Source organism: Xylocopa sonorina, chromosome 16 (assembly GCF_050948175.1).
Source record: "Xylocopa sonorina isolate GNS202 chromosome 16, iyXylSono1_principal, whole genome shotgun sequence".
Classification (NCBI taxonomy): domain Eukaryota; kingdom Metazoa; phylum Arthropoda; class Insecta; order Hymenoptera; family Apidae; genus Xylocopa; species Xylocopa sonorina.
Window position 1 is genome coordinate 3,604,080 of NC_135208.1, and position 21,754 is coordinate 3,625,833.

The 21,754-nt window shown below is 46.4% G+C and overlaps 3 protein-coding genes across 4 annotated transcripts in view; 2 read left to right on the forward strand and 1 right to left on the reverse strand.

The window, feature by feature from the left end:
• LOC143430982 (protein 5NUC) overlaps window positions 1-21,754 on the forward strand; it is a 139,146-nt gene that overhangs the window by 85,713 nt on the left and 31,679 nt on the right. The window lies entirely within an intron of this gene.
• Window positions 8-16,512, forward strand: LOC143431034 (uncharacterized). Its single transcript, XM_076907521.1, has 8 exons — window positions 8-471; window positions 5,214-5,438; window positions 5,512-6,089; window positions 9,144-9,324; window positions 13,939-14,073; window positions 14,131-14,611; window positions 14,684-14,939; window positions 15,282-16,512. Exons 2-8 carry the CDS (start codon window positions 5,216-5,218, stop codon window positions 15,630-15,632), a joined length of 2,205 nt encoding a protein of 734 aa, XP_076763636.1. The 5' UTR covers window positions 8-471; window positions 5,214-5,215; the 3' UTR covers window positions 15,633-16,512.
• LOC143431040 (uncharacterized) lies at window positions 17,747-21,240 on the reverse strand. Its single transcript, XM_076907529.1, has 2 exons — window positions 20,963-21,240; window positions 17,747-18,044 (listed from the first exon to the last, which is right to left on the reverse strand). The coding sequence occupies exon 2, from the start codon at window positions 18,042-18,044 to the stop codon at window positions 17,814-17,816; it is 231 nt and encodes a 76-aa protein (XP_076763644.1). The 5' UTR covers window positions 20,963-21,240; the 3' UTR covers window positions 17,747-17,813.

Consider the following 21,754-nt stretch of genomic DNA (forward strand, 5'->3'; position numbering starts at 1 on the left):
TTAAAGAAGAAAAAGAGAAAATGGTCCAAAGTGTTTGGACTCGAGGTGATTTGAATAATCGATAGCCGGTGCCGCGGCTTCGTTCGCAGTTTAACGGGAATTTCTTTCTTGATTGTTAACAATTTGCTTCCTTTTTTCTTTTTTTTTAATTTCGTTCCTTTTATCGAGTACCCGGGGGGTTTCTGTTTTAGTGTAAGTTTTAACGCAAAAGAGTGAGGGAGAGGTATCGTCTGGTGGATTAGAAGTGATCACCGGCACACAGGAGCCGTAACGATCTTAGTATAATCGTGGCGCGCCAGTTGGACCAGAACAGAGGAGGCTGAGGATGCCAGAGGCGGAAGCAAAAACGTAGAAATCGCGTCGCACCCGAGGATCCGATTGATCGAGATCGCGCGCATCCGCAGGCTCCAAATAGCGATGCGGTTGCATTCCACGGCAACGATAGTTCCGCATAATCATTGACACTCTGCAGTGAGTATCGAATTGTTGTTATTCCATTCCTTCGAATGCTTTTCGAGCCCGCCCGTTTTTCGCTCGTTCCTCGTTAACGACGGTAATGATTCGTGGAGTATCAAGGACATCTCCGCCTCGCGTCCTTGCGTCAGCTTATGAACGGTGCATTAATTCGCTCAATGAGCATAACAATGTAAATGCAGTCCTCAATCGAATGCGCCGACCCCGGTACTGTAATTTCGAAATTACGCTCGTTCCGCGGAGGAATTCTAATTCCGGAATATAGCGTCCCGCAGGATATTGCTCTTTTGTATTTCGTCCCAGTTGGATCTGTACCAATTGCTGGGTCGCGGATTATCGGACCGTACGCGATGAATTTAAATACACCTCGTAGTATTCGCTGGCCGCACTTATTTTCTTCGGACACTCGTGTGAGGTCATGCCGCTTAAATAAGACGCTTTCTAGTTTTATAATCAAAAAGTAGGAAAAGCGAAAGGCTCGGTACTTCCAGCCGTCTCGAACGTAAAATACAATGCTACCACAAAATTCCCCCTCGCAAAAAATGGAGTAGAGTGAGAAAGAGAGAGGAAGATCAAGTTTTGTTAGCGGTACAATCCCACGCGAACCAGCAGATCTTCAAAAATACTTCCGCGTGCAAGTGAGTGATCGCCGCGAGAGATCGTGATCGAATTTGAAACGACGCTGATTTTGCTGGGAAAACCGGACGAATGGTGGAAATGGACAGAGTCCTACTTTAGAATCCATCTCGCACATTTCGATGGTCCATGTACGAGCGTGTAGACCAAGAGAAGAAACTCGATATGCCAGCGAGAGAGGGACGATTCCTAGCCCGCGAAATAGCCGTTCTTCCCTGACCTCGAAACCACGCGGAACATAGACCATAGCGGTTGCGTTTGCCCGAGGAATTTGGCACGCACAACGCTCGCCGGTGCCGGTTGGCGCGCGCGCGACGAGGAGGAAGAAGAAGAAGAAGAGGAAAAATGAAAGAAAATAAAGTATCGATGCAACGAGCACTGGAAGCCGTATAGAGGCCGGCCTAAATCCACCGTACGCGGTACGTTGAACCGATAGCAAGTACTTACTTCGCGATCGCCGATGGAAACCGGCCGCGCCTAATCTTTCCACGACGATACGACGGATCGGCTCTCGGTTACTTTCTCGCCGGTATTCGTGACCCACTTCTGCCCACCGATGCAGTCACCCCGTCTACCGGTGCCAACAACTCGAATTAGAAGGGTCTAATTCTCGAGAATTGTCTGGGACCGCGTTGCAACCTTCCACGATGATTCCACGAAGCGAAGAGTCCTCGAAGAGTGCGAGCTTTACGGATACACGGAGGAATACACCACCACGTGGACCAATTTCAGAACCAGGAAGCGCGCCTCGACGAAACAAAATTCCTGCGTGGAAGGATCGTGTGTAACCAACGTGAGAAACGGTATCAAGGTGGAGGCCGTAGTCCTTTCCAGTCGTCTACGTAGGAGAGACGCCAGCATTCCTTCCGTGTGATAAAGGAGGCAGACGGGAGACACCAGCGAAGGAGTGGGCGGCGGAGTTTCACATGACCGAGTTAGAGCATCCAGTTTTACCACGGGGGCCACGGTACCCGTGACACCAGACGCATATATCGCTTTCACGTAGGCCGGCTGATTGCTCGACAGAGAAGCCCTAATTGGCCAAGAGGTCACAATCATGAAACGTAATTCCATCCCACTAGAGGTAATAGCAGGGAATTGCCGTTCCCCCATCGGCTTCGCGAACGCGCCTCGTGTGATACTTTCAGTTAAATCTCGTACACCGTCGAGCTATCGATTAATCGCGGCAATTTATCAGGTAGATACGCGTAGGAGCAGTCTTCTCGCGGAAAGACGCGACCCTGCGGGGGATGAAATTGCTCGAGCTTTACGCGTTGGTGGTGTTCGTCGCTTCGATTATGCGCACAGTGACCATAGCGTAGGATAGAGAAGAAGAAAACGGCGAGGAAACGTTTTCCTGGTTCCTATATTCATATACTATACGACAATCTTTTTATTTGAACGTTTATCGAAAACTGGTTTAGACGGCGGAAAAAAACTGGAAAGCTTCGCGTAGCGTTTGTGGCCTTCGTTCTACGCACAGCCTCCAATTACTCTAACAGAACTATTTTTACGTGCGCTTTTTACTACTGCGGTTTTTCTAAATGTTTGCATAAACACCGCATAGAACTGGGAGGAAGGCAAAGTTGCTCGGGCGGTGGATAAAGTTCGACGATGTTGTTAAAAGTAAAAGGAAGAAAATGAACGAATGAGCGTCGCGAGGAAATAATTTTTTATTGCCTGGTCCAGACCTCCTCTCCCCTTGGTTAACGCGTCTTTATGCGCTGGTTACTTGTTATACGAGTTATTTTAGCCTGGCCTTTTGCGATCAAGAGAAATTGATAGGGGCTCTTCGTCTTGCTTATCGCCTTTAGAATCTCCTTCTTTCTCGAGTTGAATAAAAAAATGCAATAAAGTTACAGCTTGTAGGACACGGAATTTATTCGATTCCAATTTTCGTTTCAAAGTGTATCGAAAAAATTGAGGCTCCTCTCTCCGATTTCGAAATTCGAACGTCGATCTTTTTTAAGCGCATTATTTTTAGAGAATCGATTTTCCCGAATTCATCAACGTCTCCGTTTATGTGGTAACAGAGTTCAGAGCGTGCTACTTATAGTTTCATCATTTCTAAATCGCTCGCATCTATTAAAAAGCAATCTGAATATTTAACCAGCTGGAAATCCATTGGAATTGCGTCACTAATTGTGAAGCGGAAAAAATTTTAAGTAATTCAGATTTGTGCAACGCGAGGCCTGGCATCATCGTGCATCAAACGTACTCTATTAACGCTACTACGTCCTCGACTGTTCAATTGAAGCGTCCACGATGTTTTCCACTGAATTCCTATGCAACTATGAGAGCCCAGAATGGAATTCATGGCCACCAATGCTTGTAACGCGTCGAGGTTTCTGTTTTGACGAAACTGGTCCCATCTTGGACCAAAACAGTGTCAGGCTTAGCATCTTCCTCGATGATCTCACGTGGCTTCGCGAGCTCTTTTTTTGACCTTACTCGATGCTACACCTCTTGGCATTCCAGTCTAATCGAACGAGACACACCTCTCACCGTCACATCTCGTAATCCATGGGCCCTCGCACCGGTTTCAAACGTGTTCCTATATATACACACACCCGTGGGTGCGTCTCAGTCCATATGATTAGGAAGCACTGGCGCTTAAACGCGCAGCCACTCTCCTTTTTCTTCTTTTTCTCAGCGCTTCGACGGAAACGCTGTTAAATTTTTTCTTGGGGGAATAGCCTGGCTGTAAATTCTTTTTGGAATCGGTGGAATTTTTGGGGAATCTTATCGAGAGGAATTCGAGTCTCACCCCTCTTGTAAAACTGTAACTGGTTACAGTCTAAATTCTACATGAATTTTTTGATAATTTCTAAAGCGTCTTATCATAAAAAGATAAGGGTGGAAATAGGATTTCTTCTGAGGAAAGTAAACGAAAATCCCGCCCAAATTCTCTGCGAAAGTAAATCCTTTTTACAGTATTAACATACAGCTGCGCGTGTTTCCGTGGACTTTCTTCCACGTAACCTACTTCCGGCAGATACGGCAGGAAGAAGGACGGTTCACAGCGGGCAAAAGAGCAGACAAGATCTTCAGACTGGTTTCTTCTTGCCGCGACATTGTCGTCGGTGGAAAGAGAATTAACCCGGTTCTGGCTCTGGCTTTTCTACTTCGCGAGTCTAATTTCACCCCGCTGTTAAATCGACTCATCGTTCTTAGCGCGCGATATTCGCGATAAAAAGCTTTAACAACCCACGTTGCGAAAGCGTTGCGGGGAAATCGGTTTCAAAATTAGAGTTGGCCAATGCACTTATTGGCTCACTTTCGCCAGGGAATAATTACCAAGCTCCGAACTACCCGCACGTATTCGCGAATCGGTGAACCCTGGCTACCCGAAATCCAACCAGCGGGAACGCTCGTTTCTCACGATGGAAATTCGCGTGGAACACGATGATAAATTAAACCACGCGGAATAGAAAGTTGCGGAGCGGACCGCGCGTGGAAAAATTAGTCCGCTGCGCGAGCACACCGTTGACATTTCACGTGAAACCAGCCGAGTCCTCTTCCTCCTTCCCGCGTTGATTAACAATCATTCCCCGCCATTATTGCACGAGGATGCACGAGGATGTAATAATTCGACGGCTGCGCGAACGCTAATTGCGAGAGCTTTCATCGAGATTAAGGCATTACCACTCTCACTGGTCGTACCAGCGATTCTCGTGAATCGCTGCCTCTCGAACGATTGTTCCCTTCGCCTGCTAATTTCCCTCGCGTTTTCTTCCTCGTCCTTCCTTCGTCTTTTCTCGCCGCCTTTATTGCATCGAGGAAACTGGGACAGATCGAGTGTATTTTTAATGAACAGCGTTGCTCGGTTCGTAAACTACGAGCTTCGTTCCTGACCACCTCTCGTTCGAGAGGAGATCGAGACGGACGATTAGCGCGAAATTGCCTCGCGTGGAGGATCTAATTGGATAAATTCGATCCTCCTTCGAGTCGCGTAGAAAATCCCCCGTGCTTTCCCCTTTCGTCGAACGCGCGGCTATTCAACTTCTCTTTCGATCGAATATGCCAATTCTCCTCCCCAAGATGCGTCGATTAATCACCAATTGTGGATAATTTCGATTAAAAAGACGTTCGTTTCTTTGCAGAGATGCGAAGCGAGGTAGGAGAATGGCTGCCAACCTGCGTCGGTTCACCGATCTGCATCCTGCTGCTATCTTGGTCGCTTCTGATCTACCAGAACCAGCCATCGTCGGCGAAACGGAGAATCGACGTGTTCACGGTAGCCATTCTCTTCGAGAGCCTCGTGCACCAGCTGGGGCTGCTCTTCTACGCCATTCTTACGCTCATCCGACCGAGTAATCACTTTGGAGGTAATTAAACGACCGATCGCCCAGAGCTCTCCTCCATTAAAATCAAGATCCCCATTTTTATCTCGTTCTACAGAGTTCTGCTCGACCCTGGTATGGATGCTGAACTCGTCCAGCATCCTCCAGGAGCTGACCCTTACCTCCATCGCGATATTCACCGCGATCGCCACCAGGGACGAGCCTCTGAACATCACCAAGAACCATCTCAAGTATCATCTGGTCAGTTTGAGCGTGATTAGCGCCTGCGTCGGTGTCACGGGTGTTCTCAACTTCGAGCCAGACCTCTGCGTCTTCATGGCCCAAGAGATCTCTCTGAAATATGGAGTGTTTCTCAATTCCCTGCGAGGTCTTCTGCTGATTACTTCCACGATCAGTTTGACCACCGCGCTGATCAGGACCGTCTGTCGTACACCAAAAGCGGAGTTGCTGAAGTCTGTGTCCGATTTGTCGGAGACCAGCTCGAAGAATTCCTCGGGAGCTTTCGAGTGTCATCCTCAACACTGGGACCCGTCGAGCGGGTCGTGCACCAGCGGCTCCACCAACAGCAGAGCTTGCCTCAGGAAGAAGAGGGTCCAGGTGGACGAAGCCAGCGGGAGATCGACCATCTACAGCATCCTCTTCGTCTGCTACGTCTTCCAGTATATTCCGATTCTGGTAAGCATTTTTAGAATATCGTAAAACGTTTCGTCTTCGAGCATTTCCGTGCGAAAGTGACTTGCACGCGAAGTAGCGAGAGATGACTCGAAGCAAAACGGAAATCAAGAGTGTTACGGTGAAAAACGCGATTCAATCCTTCGTCTACCGACGACAAGAGACCGTAAACGTCACGTGCCATTTAGGATTTCGTCACGCGTCACACTGGCTTACTACTAAGTGCGTACGCAAAGAATTCTCGAGGCTATTTCATTCTGAATACGCGAAGATACATCGAAGCTTTGCTTGCTCGATCGATCGATTAAAACAGATTCGCGTTTCGTAACAACCGTGAAATTACGATTGGCTAGCGAATCGTGGCAATGTTACGAGACGGATCTCGATTTTATTCGAATGAAAATCGCGATTACCACGGACCGTACTGTAATTGAATTTATTCGTTAAGATACCTCGATAAATTGTTACACTTTGTATCGTTATTTCTATCTTCATTAACGCCTTGAATTACCAACAAGATTGCTACACGACGCGGTGAATTATTAATGAAACATTTAATCGTGAAAGAGATTTCGCTCGACTGTTACCAGCACCGAAAGTAGCTTGGAAAAATCCTTTAGAACCGCAGGGGTACCCTTGAAAACCGGAAACCGGCTCGAGCTCCGGAAGTGAACGAGCCACCGGTTTTATTCTCTTTCTCCTACACCGGAATTCCGTCCGTCAATGAGAAAGTTCACCATTCTTTCAGAGAAAGACAGACGAACAATTGATATACATTTTTCATAGACAGTCGCACGCGATATTCGCTTCTCCGCTTAGTTCGCTGGGTTTCTCTTTCTCTCGCGAAATTAGCCAGACAGAAAGATATAACATTTTATTAAATTAGATTCGAAAGTGTTGCACGTGCGGAAAATATATATTCGAGAACGCTAAAAAAGGCGTCCAGATATTCGAAAGTTATGCGCTTGATACGGAAGACGGCCTCCATATCGAACGCGATTAACATTCGATCGATGACAAGCCTGTCCACGGAGAAACTCCCCTGACCTTTCTCATTAATATTTATAATCGCTCGTCTGAGGCTCGTACCCTGCTTATTACGACCGCTGAATTAGGTTGCCGCCACGCCAGGCATCGAAGTCTCCGCCATTCATGGAGTTCGTCGTCGCCTCTGAAAAGATCTCAGAGTCGATAGAGTTTCGCTGCTCGTCGAAATCGTCGAAAACGTTTCGAAGAATCGCTTCAGAGATGCGATTAAAATGCGTACGCGAACGCGAACGAAAGGTAAACAAACCGTTTCGTTGATATTTCTCGTTAAAAACCTCCGTCAGCCTCGTTTTCGATATTTGTTCGCGGCTAACAGTAAAGTTATCGAGTTAATGAATCAGATATGAATAAAGATAGCCGGTGTCTCGATTTCTATGCTAATTCGTAATCGTTAACGCCTGCTTGGCAAGTACTCGTTCTGATTTTACTTTTCTCATTAGCTACCGCGATCGAGCCTCGCCGTCTCTTCCACAATGCAAATCCGTAATTAAGAAAATCTAAATCGCGCGCCATCGTCGTCGAGCCGTGGAATAAATATTAAAAAACTTATTACGAACGGTGTGTCTCTTAATTTACATGGAATACTGAATTCTAGGTTCTTCTGCACGGTCGAGGATCGCATGAACGCGGCGGAATCGCGTAAACCGAGAGAAAAGTTCAATCGAAAAAGCTATTATTCCACATCCTTAATTACAAACGCTAATTCTTTTAATCGTATGGTCCAATTAGTCGGGATTTTCAAAGCATACAGATCGAACTTTTCCATCGACGCTGCCGATTTCTTCTCCAGAACTTCGAAAGAGAAACTAATAAATCGTAATTACAGATAAGAATGAACACAAGTCGAAGGAAATAGAGATACACGATGGTATTTTTTAATTCCTCGTCGAGGCAAGATAGTTTCTGAGAAAGTTCAGTAACGAGTGATAGAAAGGTGATGTAACACCTCGTACACAAAAATTAATTAAAGTACGCGTATGAATAAGAAATTCATCGTTTTTGCTTCCTGCTGCTGTTCTCGCTGCGCACTGTACAATTCTTTCACCGTTTGCCTTCCTTTCTAAGCACTGAAAACTACCTCTCTGTCATTCTCGACCACATTAAAAATGATCAGTGATTGAGAACTGCAAAATTCCTTCGACTCGTGTTGATCCATTTTCGCGAGTGAAATTCAAGATATTTCGAGGTTTTCCTTTCCACTTTCCGCGCGGTGGACGCAAACGCACGCACGCACGCACGCACCTCGCGTTCCATCGTCCGTTCTCTAATCAAGGTAGGTTTCGATTTCGCATCGCCGTCACCCGTTACGCGTGTAATTGCCGAATTAAAAGCACGGTAATCACCACCACGTGTAATTCATTTCGCGCGTAACTCCATGTAAATCCAGTCCGGCCGCCGCGATTTCCCAACCGGCTAGAAACCTTTTCTTGCCTCGATCCTGTCATTAACTTCACCGCCGGGATACCCGTACGACTATGAACTTTCATTGTTGTGCAATCGAGCACGATTTCTTGCCGTTTTTCTTTTTTTTCCCAACCACCTATAAGGACCTGCCAGTTGAAAATTACACGCGACCCTATTTTCATCTACATCTCGTTCTCCTCGTCGTTACAGAGAAATATGACGCTTTCAAAACCAAAATTCATCGACCGTCGACTATATCGAGGCGATGATCGCAAAAAACTGGCGCGCAGTTTTCACCGCCAGATTTCCCGCGGTTGATTCTCTCGTTTAAAAATCGAAAGTGTAACGCGGGGTTTCGACGATTCCCCTCGAGAAGCCACCTTTTATCACCGCGGAATTAGCATAGCCTCACGCGTATCAAACGCACCGCTGACGAGTCGAATAATTAGCTACATGCGATCTCAGCCGCATTCCGCTCGGCGAAAGCCGCGGCTCCGCTTCTGACACGATTTCTCGTGGAAATTATCGATCGAGAGTACGACAGGCCCCTCAGAAAAGTCTCTTTCGACCGAGTGGACACTCGTTCAGAGAAATACTTTTTTACAGGTGATATCCATCAAGCCAGCTCTGCTCCAGGATTTCTGCACCCCCCAGAACCTCGCCACTTGGCTACCCCTTGTGAAGGATACCCTGTTGCCTGTGTTCCTCGCGTTGTTCGACAAGATGTTCTGCCGCTACGTGGCCAAGGTGTACACGAAGCAAGATCATTCTGGAAGACTGTCTCACGGTAAGAGCGATTATTTCTTCTAACGCCAAGGAAAAAGTCGATTTCGAAAAAATGCTACCAGCTGACCGACGCTGCACGCGTGGGAAAGAACGCGCGAGACGCGTCGAACGCGTAATCAAGCAGATATATCAGTTATGCGACAAGCCGCAATCTCGCAATCGCTGTAACCACACACCAAGCGACTCATTTCTCTTTTACTAGCGCAATTTAGTCCTCCTCTACTTCATTCCTAGCAAATAACACGCTAGTCTCTTAATTTAATTATCAAAATCTCCAGCTAAACTTAACTTAAACTGTAGCTTTCTTTATTACACAATTTACAATTCAATAGAAAGTTTCAAAGTCCTGAAAAGGACTTGAAAATTTGTTCTGTGTTTAATAAAATGCGTGCGTAGTTCTTAGCATGATATCGTTCTCGAGAAACTAATTAATTTCTCGAGAACGCTATCAAGTACCCAGGTCCACCACGTGGAGGTGACTACGCAAGGACCCATCCCTAATTTCCCTAATCCCATCCACCCTCCATTACATTCAGGTGTTCTTGGTACAGAAGGTACCAAGGACTGACTCTACTTTAATCATTTAAACGCGAAATCCACAATACATTCTCTTTACATAGATTTTAGAGATTGCAGTATGGATCGATTTACGAAAGGGATGATAAGAAATGCCATTCTCTTAACCAAAAGTGAAATTTTTAAGATGACTCTACTTACACTTTAGAAAATTTAAAGTGTTCTACGGTACGATATCTAAGATGAAATGAAAAGATACTAATTGGAAGCAAGATGAAATTCGCGACGCGAGCAAAGCGAACAAGTACCAATGAAACCTGCGTTAGATTCTCGCGAGAGGATTCTAACCCGATGGTCCACTACTAGTCACTAGGTGAACCATACCCGACGCGATTCGCGAGCAAATTAAACTTATGCCACGTCTTACAACGAAACAGCTGATACCACGCTCTCCCCAATGGTGAATGCGGCTACCATCAAGAATTCAGCGAGACTTAGCAGTAGGACGCATTGCCCACCGACAAGAACGAACTTCGTAGACCGCCCCAAGTCGTCTTACAGCAGGCCCGAAGGCCCCAGCGACACGGGGTAGGAGCTACTCGGAACGAACCGCGGTGAGCGCGTCCAATGTACTAAGCCTATACCCAAGTCGAGTACCCAACGGGCGTACCAATCGACAAGGGCTGCGAAATCTCAATGGGCTCCGAAAACCACATCAGTTTGATTGAGTATCGACTATTTCGCTGCGTGGAAATGGAACACTAAATCACGAACGAATGGAAAAGAAAAGAAAAATACGTGAAGCGGTTTCAAGTAACAGAGAAACTTAGAATACTCAAGGGAAAATGTAACGCATGTTCATCGGTACTGACTAAACGCGATTGTTGAAATGGCTCTCTCACTTTGGATAAGGAAATGGATTCCTTTAGGATTTTATGAGAAAGGAGAAGATGGGAATAAGGGTGATACATACAAAATATACATAAAATATATACAAAATATACATAAAATATATACAATATATATATAAAAATAACAATAAATAAGGAGAAGATGGGAAGAGGGGTATTACATACATAATATATAGAAAAATAATTAATTAAAATCCCTCGGCGATCCAGCGGCGCTCCAACGGCGATCCAACGGCGCTCCATCGGCGATCCATCGGCGAAAACCTAATTTAACTTAATTTAAACAAAACCATAATCAATTAAACAATTTACAATCAAATTATACAATTACAAAATACAATCGAATAGAAATTTTCCAAGTCCTGAGAAGGACTTGGAAAATTTCGACTTAAAACTAGGTACGTAGTCCTTAGCTTGGTACTATTTTCGAGAGACCGGTCTCTGGAAAATAGTACCAAGGGTCCAGGCCCACCCCGTGGAGGTGACTACGCAGGGACCCATCCCTATGTCCCTAATCCCATCCACCCTCCATTACATTCAGGTGTTCTTGGTACAGAAGGTACCAAGGACTGACTCTACTTTAATCATTTAAACGCGGAATCCATAATACATTCTCTTTACATAAATTTTAGAGATTGCAGTATGGACGAATTTTCGAAAGGGATGATAAGAAATGCCATTCTCTTAAACAAAGTGAAATTTCTAAAGTGAATCTACAGACACTTTAGAAAAATTAAAGTGTTCTTCGGTACGATATTTAAGAAGATGGAAGCAAAATGAAATTAAACTAAAGTTAGAAGAAGAAACTAATTAGAAGCAAGATTAAATTCGTGTCGCGAGCAAAACGAACAAAAATGAACTTGCGTTAGATTCTCGCGAGAGCATTCTAACCCGATGATCTAGTCACTAGGTGAACCATTCCCGACGCGAATCGCGAGCAAATTACACTTATGCCACGACTTACGTCGAAACTGCTGATACCACGCTCTCCCCAATGGTGAATGCGGGTACCATCGAGGTCTTAGCAAGGCGTAGCAAGTGGATGCATTGCTCTCGATAAAGAACGAACCGAGTGAACCATCCGTGCCGACTTACGGCAGGCCGAAACCCCAGCAACACGGGGTAGGAAAACAACGTCGCGACGTCATCGAGAGGTCCATCCACGTACTAAACCCATACCCTGGTCAAGTACTCCCGGGCGTACCAATCGACCAGGGCTGCAAGACCTCGATGGGCTCCGAAAACCACATCAGTTTGATTGAGTATCGACTGTCTCGATGCGTAGCGATTTAAACTGAAATATCGAGCGAACACGGAAAAAGAAAACTACGTGAAGCGGTTTCACGCAGAGAAACTTAGAATGCTCAAGGGAGTATTTAACGCAAGTTCATTAATACTGACTAAACGCGATCGTAGAAATGGCTCTCTCACTTTGAATAAGAAAATGTATTCTTTTACAATTCTATTACAGAAAACAATGAGGAAAGAAGAAGGGAATGAGGGTGTTACATACATAATATACATAAAACATATACAATATATAGAAAAAGAATCATAATTAATATCCCTCGGCGATCCAGCGGCGCTCCAACGGCGATCCAACGGCGCTCCATCGGCGATCCAGCGGCGATCCAGCGGCGAAAACCTAATTTTTATTTAACTCAAACTATACCACAATCAATTATACAATTTACAATCACATTATACAACAAATTATACAATTACAATTACAATTTACAATCAAATTATACAATTACAATTACAATTTACAATCAAATAGAAATTTTCCAAGTCCTGAAAAGGACTTGGAAAATTTCGACTTAAATCTAGGCACGTAGTCCTTAGCTTGGTACCATTTTCGAGAGACCGGTCTCTGGAAAATGGTACCAAGGGCCCAGGCCCACCCCGTGGAGGTGACTACGCAGGGACCCACAAACTTAACTCGTACAAATATCAAATCTGTTCACTCACCCCAGCCTGTGAATCAATTCTCAGTGTCCAGCCACAAGTGTCCCAGTATCCAGTCACAAGTGGCCCAGTAGTCGGCAACAAGTGTCCCAGTGTCCAGCCACAAGTGGCCCAGTGTTCGGCAACAATTGTCCCAATGGTCAGTGGACATTGTCCATCGTCCAGCAACCAGCGTCCATCGTCCAGAATCCATCGACCACCACGATCCTCCGCTCCAACCACTTTAAACCTTGACCTCGACTTCCCGACGTCCAAACGACAAAAGGGTATCAGGTCCTCCTGCAGGGCCTTATATACCCGTGCACCCTACTCCCCCACGCACCCAATGCTCCCTACTCTGCCTACCCACCCTACGCTCCCCACTCTCCCTGAGCACCCAACGCTCCCCTCTCTTCCTACGATCGTCACGCTTCATAATTCGTTAATTTTCATATTTTTAACGTAAATTTATGCTCTCACTGATTTATTGCAATAACGTATGCAATTATTTATCATTTTTACACAAGTTTTTAGCAATTATCATTGAATATTCTTATCGAGACGTGACTGCTGAAGTCAGTCTTTATCAAAATTGTACTGATATCGAATATATCTTATGTGTTTAAGGTAATTAGCTAAAATAATTGTCATATTTCTATGAAATAGAGTATCTTAACAATTTTGCAAGTTATTTAAAGTCACTTTCGTATCTGGAAAAATGCATCATTCGCGTCGCATCGGTCTTTCAATCGAAAGTATGCATTCCGTTTCCTATTCCTCCTTTCTTTAATTGGGAGAGCACAATCGCTAGTTCCTTCGAAACTCGTAGCGAAAGTAATAACGAGAACAACTCGAGCAGATTCATTATGGAATACATACGCAGAATTCTAGGCTCGCGAAACATTTGAAATCGATGGCCCAGATCGCGCCTCGCGCATTCGAGTAATTTGCCACGCGTAGAAAGTGTGGCATGAATCGAGAAACGGCTGCGAGCGCGCAGTTTTCAATTGTCTACCGCCCGATGGTTTTTTTTCCTGCATCGGATGATTTATCGCATACCAGCCGCGCGATGCACGCCGGCTAGTTTCACTGCGCGTTCCATTTCGCGGCGCGAAAACGACCGCCCGACAGATCGCGGCGGACAGCGAGTCTTTCGCAACTGTTGCGAGGAGAAATTGCGGCCCGTTTCCATCCGAGCGATTTCGCGAACAACTTCTGACGCTCCTCTCCTTCGTTTCCAGGTGGCATCGACGGGAAGTTTCGCCATTTCGAGCAGGACGCCGAGTACAAGCTCCAGCTGAACCTGAACCACGGGCTCAAGTTCCCCTTGACTAACGGAAGCCTCTACGGCCGGTTGCACAATCATCAGAACAGAGGCGAGTACGCTAATCTCTCGCGAGACTTTCGAGGAACTTCCTCTACGACTTTTACAGGCAAAACTGGCACGATCACTATGGGTATACAGCACTATCCCAGAACGCAGTCTCTCAACGAGGATAATTACGCTTCTCTGCCAGCGGAGCTGTCCTCGTTCACCAGCTCCACCTTCGAGCCGCATCCGGAAGCGAGCGTCGTCGAGACGGCGAAGAAGAACGTCCTCGAGCAGCAGAACAAACGCCCAAGGCCGAGCGAGGTGTTCCAAGAGCTGCCTGGGACGCGTCGCAAGATCGGCAGCACAGACGTCTTTGGTCAGAACATGGAGAACCTGGTTCAGCTGGAGAACCCTTGCAGCAAACGAAAGTTCACCAAGAGTCTCGACGAGATACGCGAGGAACCACCGAGGAGACACGCCAGGAGCGTGCTTGGCTTGGAGAACTTGATCATGGGGCTGGATAACAATCTCCAAGAGCAGTCGCGGTACCCCAGGATCGCTCTTCGAAGGAACCAAAGCTTCGACTACGCTAGATGCCAATCGTAAGAGTCGTCTCCTTCGTTTCTCGCCTGATTCGTTACTTGAAATTCGAAACAAAATGATCGTCGCGTCAGGTATCATCGACCAGTGCTCGACACGAGGACGTACGACTTGAAGAAGCAGGACCAGAGGAAGGAGCAACAGAACCCGCAGAGGCAAGACAGCCAGGAGGACGGCGATGGCTACGAAACCTCCGACGACGAGAGCTGCGACCTGGAAAACGGCGACTTCGACACGATGAGCTCCTGCAGGAGTCGAAGCAGGAGCTGCTGCTCGGTTACCACCGTGGCCAACGACGATTTCGAATACTTCCAACGTAAGGGAACGAAGGTAACACTCCCAGCATCCTTTCGTACTCCCCAACGAGTTCTACAATTTCAGTTCGAAGGTTTTATAGATAATAGATTTCTGTTCACGCTTCCCATCTCCTATCCCATACCCTTTACAATCGCGAGAACTTCCTGCTCTTCACTTGGTACCGACAATTTTCGACAGCCAACGTCCACGCTCAGCCACGCTTCTACAATCGAATCGTCGACGATCCTCGTCCCGTCCACGGATAACGAAAAGACAGAGAACGATAGCGAATTACTTAACCGAGCACGCGATTGGCCTTTCGTCGGCGAACGGATTGCATAACCGGGGATATCGTGAGAACGTGCTGTTTTACAGGTGGAGTTGCTGCCCTCGAAGAGAGCCAGCGAGGTAAAGGTCAGCATGCGATCTTTCACGCCGAGGATCATTGAGGACGAGTCGGAGAAGAGGAAGGGCAGCCTGGTAGACACGAAGCCGAGCATACAGTCGTACCACTTGAAGAAACAAAGGATCGTGCCGGGATACTCGATGAACGACCTCGACAAGTTAACCGTGGACCGGAGGCTGCCGAATCTGTCGATCGAGAGCCTGAAGAGCACCCTCAAGAACTCGGACGTGAGCTACCTGGACAACGGGGACATCTGCAGACACGACATCGGCGGTTCCGCGCCGGATTTCAAGAAGATCTTCGTCACGGAATTCATCTGAGACCTGGAGAACAGCTTCAAACGTTGGGTTCGCCGAGCTAGAGGAGCAAGAGGGTGTTCCTTCGTTCAGAGTCGCGTGGATGGTTGTACAAAGTGTTCATTGTAAAATAAGCAAGCTATAGTACAAACGTGAGCAAGAATTCCAGAGTCATCAGCCAGGCGACTACGTGGGAACCAACGAATTCACCCTCTTCAGCACCCTTTCGTTACTCTTTCCCTTTTTCTATTCCTCTCAGCGATTTCATCGTTCAAACTCGTTTATCATCGAAAAACGCACAAGAGGAATCGTCTCGAGCACCATCCCCTTCAGATCTTTCAGAAGCCCAGGATCCTTGCTCGCGTTTGTACGCTCAACGCGTCCAATACGCACGCAACAGTCGTAGCGATTAGTCAGCTGTGCGATCCCTCGATCGCGTGCATACGTTCGCAGCCGTTTATTAGAGCCATCGACCGTGACACGGGACGAATTTCACGTGGAATGTCAGCGCAGGAGCTGAAGTGAACTTATTTGGATCGAGGAGCTTCTCGGTTCTAATAGAGAGTCGTGGAGCGATTTGGATCGGCTGGAGAAATCGCCAGGTAATCTACTGCAGTTCCTCCACGCTCGAGATCTGGAAAATGATGTAACAGCTACGCGGAAGTAGTCTGGATTGGAAAGTTTGCAGGAACGCAACCGACTCGACTAAAGAACATGTTAATTAATACGGTTCTCTGGTTGCTGTTTTCTCGTTTGGTCGCGAACCACTCCTCAAGGCTTCCTAAATCTTTCGATATCTTTACTATCTCTAATCGTTAACGAAATACTGGTTAAATCGAATTAAAATTCGATTCAAAAGGTTGAAAGCTTCGACTCGCCATTTAAATAGAACGATGCTTTACTACGTATCATCCGCTCGTGGAGCTCCGCGTGGATCATTCGTTGATCCAGTTAGAAAGTCATTTCGGAGAAAGTAGCTGGGTTTGAAACGGCGATTTCTAGTTAGAGAATAGACGAGTATTAACTGTCCATAAATCAGGACCGTCCGACGTAATAGATAACGAGTCTAGAATCGAGATTACAACAGGGTTGATTTACAACCCTCGTGGACCCGTGGCTAGGTCTACGCGGCTATGCGAACGCTGTTCACGATTGTTGGTAGAGAATCGTTTTGTATATATCTTGTACATTTGTACGGTACTATTTAATGCATTAAATATATGTACGCGCGTACTTAGCAACACGTTTGCTCGCCGTTATTTCCTCGCGAGACAGTGGGCCGGATTGTTCGACGTAATTCACAGTATCGATTATCAAACACTTTGCGTCAATTTGACGCTGGGAAAAAGTTGCCTGGAATGGAGTTTAACCGAGAGACCAGACACGATAAGTCGTACATGGCAGATGTGCGTGGATATGAAACAGGTTTTCCAATACTTGGGACCAAGCGACAAGTGGGTACGCTGCCATTATCTTATCATTAACTGTTGGGCTACTTTACGCGCGCGAAACTATCCCCATCGTTTCGAAAGGCTTGACAAAAATGGTGCGCAACTTTTGGTAAAGAAAAAAGTTTATTTCTATGGTACATCATCTTACAAGAAAGAGGTAAAGGAGTATCTTTTCAGAGATTTACAAAGGTACTGTCTGTGTATAAGTCGCGCTAAAATCTTCGCTTAATCGTCAAACTTAATCATCTAATTAAATAATACACTGCGCTCGATCACGCTCGCGTTGTGACTAGCAATACACGGTTTTGGCATCGTTAATCGTATCTCTCTAATCGTGTCTGTCAGTGGCGTCGAAGCTGGCTGCTCGTCCTGCTCGATGGGAGGAAGAATGCGCGACGCGTTCGTTACGCAACGAGCGTCCTCGTTAATTAGCCGATGAACGAACGAAGATCGCGCTGTTGAGTCGATTAGTCGGTTCTCGCTATTGCAACGCTACATAGATTAAAAAAAAAAAAAAATAATGTAAAAAATGAAACAGGTTTGCAGCGACTCGTGAGCGCGATAACAGGAAACCCAGGCTCTTTGGTTCATGAATATTAAATAATAAAACGTTAGAGACGACGCTCCCAACGAGCGACTCGTTAATTGAATATCGTGGAAAGCCACCGGATGGATCACTTGGCGTTCTTCTATGCCACCGTTTAAATAGGAATTCACGCGCTTTGGTAAAAGAGGATTGCAACGCTCCTGAGGATCAGTGGCTCGCGTAGACGAGATCGTTCCCGCGAAAGATCGCCTCGATCATCGACTTCCGGTTGAACTTCCCGCCCCTGGACTCGACCACCGCTACCAGTTGCTGGTATCGCTTCCACGCGGTCACCGAGGCCGCTTCCCCTTCCGGCCCGTTCTTAATCTTCTGGTACACATCCGTGCTCCTGACCGCAGCCTCGGAAGTCTGGCAGACGCTTTCCGTGTCCGGTATCATCTGAAATTAGACGCGAAATTTATTTAGCCGCGTCTGAACGCTTTCTATCTCGCGCTGCAAGGAGAGAAGGGCCAGGTTTCTTCTTAAATCTTTTCTCTAACGAGGGACAAGGCAATTTACGAAGTCTTTATCACAATTTATGACTGGTAGCAACGAACATTTTTCCAGTGCGATCTGAAGTAATCGCATACGAGAAGTATTTTTAATACCTCTCCAAGAATGATATTAAGAGTTAATTAGGTCTGCGTTCGAACGCCGCGTACCTACTTGACGATTGACACAATTGCATTCGAATCGATTAAGAATGAATAATACATTCGACTGAGAGGTAAATCCTACCTTTGTGTTACTCGTCGACTTTATTGAAACTTGGTACATCTGTTGAGTAGTTGAAAATACTAATCAACTACTGTTTCTACTTATTTTTTTCTCGCTCAAGGGATAAGGGATAATGATAACACCATTGCATACCGTTTAAATAATTAGTTTATTCATTATCATCAGTGAAATATACAATAATTGCAAGTGTACTAAGTTTTAATAAAATCGATGAGTAACACAAAACCAGATTCACTTGTCAGTCGTAGGAGGAAACGGATACTTAATTACATCAACGTTCTTTTGTATACGCGTCCTTTGCTTTGGTTGAAGATCTGGTTTTCAAAAGAGTCGGCTCTCTTAAACCGTTCTAAAGGCTCCCGTTGCTTCCATTTGCTAAATTGAGATCCGCAAGCTCTGCAGACAATGTTCCATCCTCGCGAAAGGGAGATCTAAATGACCCGGCCGTTCTTTCCACGACTCTGATCCAATTAAAATTCACTTTTTATCCTTAAAACACGATGCAATTGTGTTGAAATCGTTTCAGATGGGGCACGGTTAATCCCAGATAATCCCAGCCGTTCCCTCGAGCGCTCTCATTTGCCCGTTTTTACCCCACCGAAAGCCTAAACGATAATCCATTACCAGAACCGTGACACCCTACGAAAACACGGCTTTCCTCGATTAATACAAGATCAAGATTTGTCAGACTTTCGCCACACATTTCTCACGTTCCATATTTTCATTCGAAGGGGTTGAAACCCAACATTTCTCTCGCATCTTTCTAAAATTCCATTCCAAACCTCTCAAACGATTCTCTGTGTCCCTCTCAAGATGGACGAGACATCCGCACCCCTCGAGAGTCCTCCTCGAACCCGCGGATGGGACTTAAGCGACCGTAATTCCTCTCGTTAACTCCATCTGGACCCCCCCCTATTTTTCCACCCGGTCGACTAATTATCAACGATCGCCTACAGTAATTTACCCGACACGGTGGAAAAGCGGCCGGCTTAATCGCGCGTCTCCATCTCCCGCCGTTTGCTCGGGTCGGCCGATGTTTGTAGAACGCCATGTATACACATGTAACGCAAGCCTAAACCCTGCCCCGTTCGCCTGGCACCCCCTCCCGAAATCAATACTCGGCATTACACTGTTACTAAGGATTCCCATCCCCCATCGGCAGATTTAACCACCGCCAGCGGGGTTCAACGGCCAAAATAGAGGGCCTCGAGCTCGCGTCACCGCTTTGGGAAACGAACGGCACCCGCCACCCTTCGAATCCTCTTCCTTTCTCCATTTCTTTCGTTGCTCCAAACGTTGCTTTCCAAACGACTCGACTCGATCGCGCGGAAAACGCTGAACGCGAATCGCTTTATCCCAACGGGGGTGGTTTCTGTCTCAGCTACTGGAAGATGGACAGTGTTCTCTTCTGCTTTAAGAGAACTGCTTAGAATAGAGTTGCATATTGTCCATCAAGGAATGTCAGGAATTAGACTTTCAAATCGATGGAAAACCGGTTTCTAAACCTGTGCCATCTTCAGTAAGTAAACAGATGGTTCTAGGATGCGAGTTGTATTTTGTTCAAACAAAGTGAATACGTAGCGCCCCTTTACGAGATTGAATACGATGGAGACCCATTTATCGGAGAACTGTTCGGATAACTAGTTAGTTCTATAATAGGGGCTCGCTAACTTCCCCTATAATATCCCTGGCTATAATTCTCGGTTCGAATAACCGATGCTTAGATTCGGTTAACCGGATTCCAACGTACAGCCGCTGTTATTTTTCTAGGGGACGCGACGATTCAATTGGAAAATTGGTAAGACGTCGAAGAGTAATCGTTTATTCTCGTGTTTGTTAATGACTCGAACGGTTTACGATCGAACGGGACTCGTTTACGAGATCGAGATGGACGGTTAAAGGGGAAGATGGCGCAGTTAAAAAAGTTGAGACGCAGTTATTTTACGGTGGAAATATTGTCCGAGTTTCTCTCTTCGGCTGTCGGTAAAAGGGAACAATAATACGGACGAGCTCGTAATGCAAGAATTGCTAGTTTTATGGCCGACGGAGGAAAGTTAAGCTACCCTCTGTCGTCCCCGCGCCCCCGTCGTTCCACCCTCTATTTACGTTCGCTCGAGAAGTTTTAAGCACGGCCACGGGAACTTCCGAAAGACTTCGGCAGCCACTTTAACTTTTTCCGTTCCGCGCAACGATAAACATTTATCTTCTTCGAAAATTCGCAGACGCGAACGGCTCTAGTCGGCAGGCATGAGAAATAGTTGTTCGCCAAGTTCACCAGGTATATCGCGGCCATTAAGAGGGGCCACCCGCGGAATCTTTCGAATTATTTATGAATTTCCATTTCAGTGACTCCTTCGTTCGCGAGGACGCTCCTTCGAGCAGCAATTAACAGGTTAATCGCGGTAACGAGAGTGAAAAATCTCGCTGAACCGTGCGACGACTGTCGATTAAACTTTGAACCGTTCTGACCCACAGATCCGTCGCTATCTTCGCCAACTATGATTTCTCGTGGTATCTTTTATCGAATCGAATTAATCAGCTGGTAACGAAAGAATTTTGAGCGATTTTAGTCGACCCACCTCGAGATTCGATCGGCGTCCTCTTCTTCCCTCGCGAGGAACGGGTTAAGCTCGTTTCTCACGGTGCTGGCGGCGTGGAATTTGTCGAAGAAATCGGAGACGGCTCGATGGAACGCCGCGAACACGGATTCGAAGCACAGCACGGTCCAAGAGTAACTGAAGAAGGCCAACAAACGGCGACCATCAGCTGGTTTCCCGATTACTATGCCCCCTCCTTCTTCTCGTCTCTCCCTCGGCCACAGGGAACCCACATGTGTCGGCCATATGGGGGGGAAAAAGCTAGGCGTAGGGCGCTGCGACCTCTCTCTCGTTCGCACCCTCGAGTCGAGGGTTCGCTTCCGGTCTCTGCTCGCGTGCCAACGATTTTTTAAACCTCTCACCGATCCGCTCTCGCTTCCTGTGTTCTCTGAAACTTTTTCATACTTTATCAGCAAATTTTCATCGTCGAACGATCGCGTACGCCAGTCGTAATTAATAGAACGACGGAATTTAGCAACAAATCCGATCGTTATTCAACCGGGAAAGTTGGCCAGCTGCGCGTCTGGCTGGAGGCTCTGTTTCTCGAGCAACATAATCCCCTTTCCGCGTTTTGATCGATGGTAATTCTTGCTACCAAAAGGATCGACGCTTGCTCGTTACGTAACGGCGTAATAGAAATTTAGGTCGGCGGGTTTTCAAAGGATCTAGACGCGCGTAGGTTTGTTTAAATAGATGAGCGGAGAGCCACCGTAATTAGTACGCCATGCTGTGAATATCGGAGCGTTTAATTAAAACGTCTGCGGACCTCGTTGC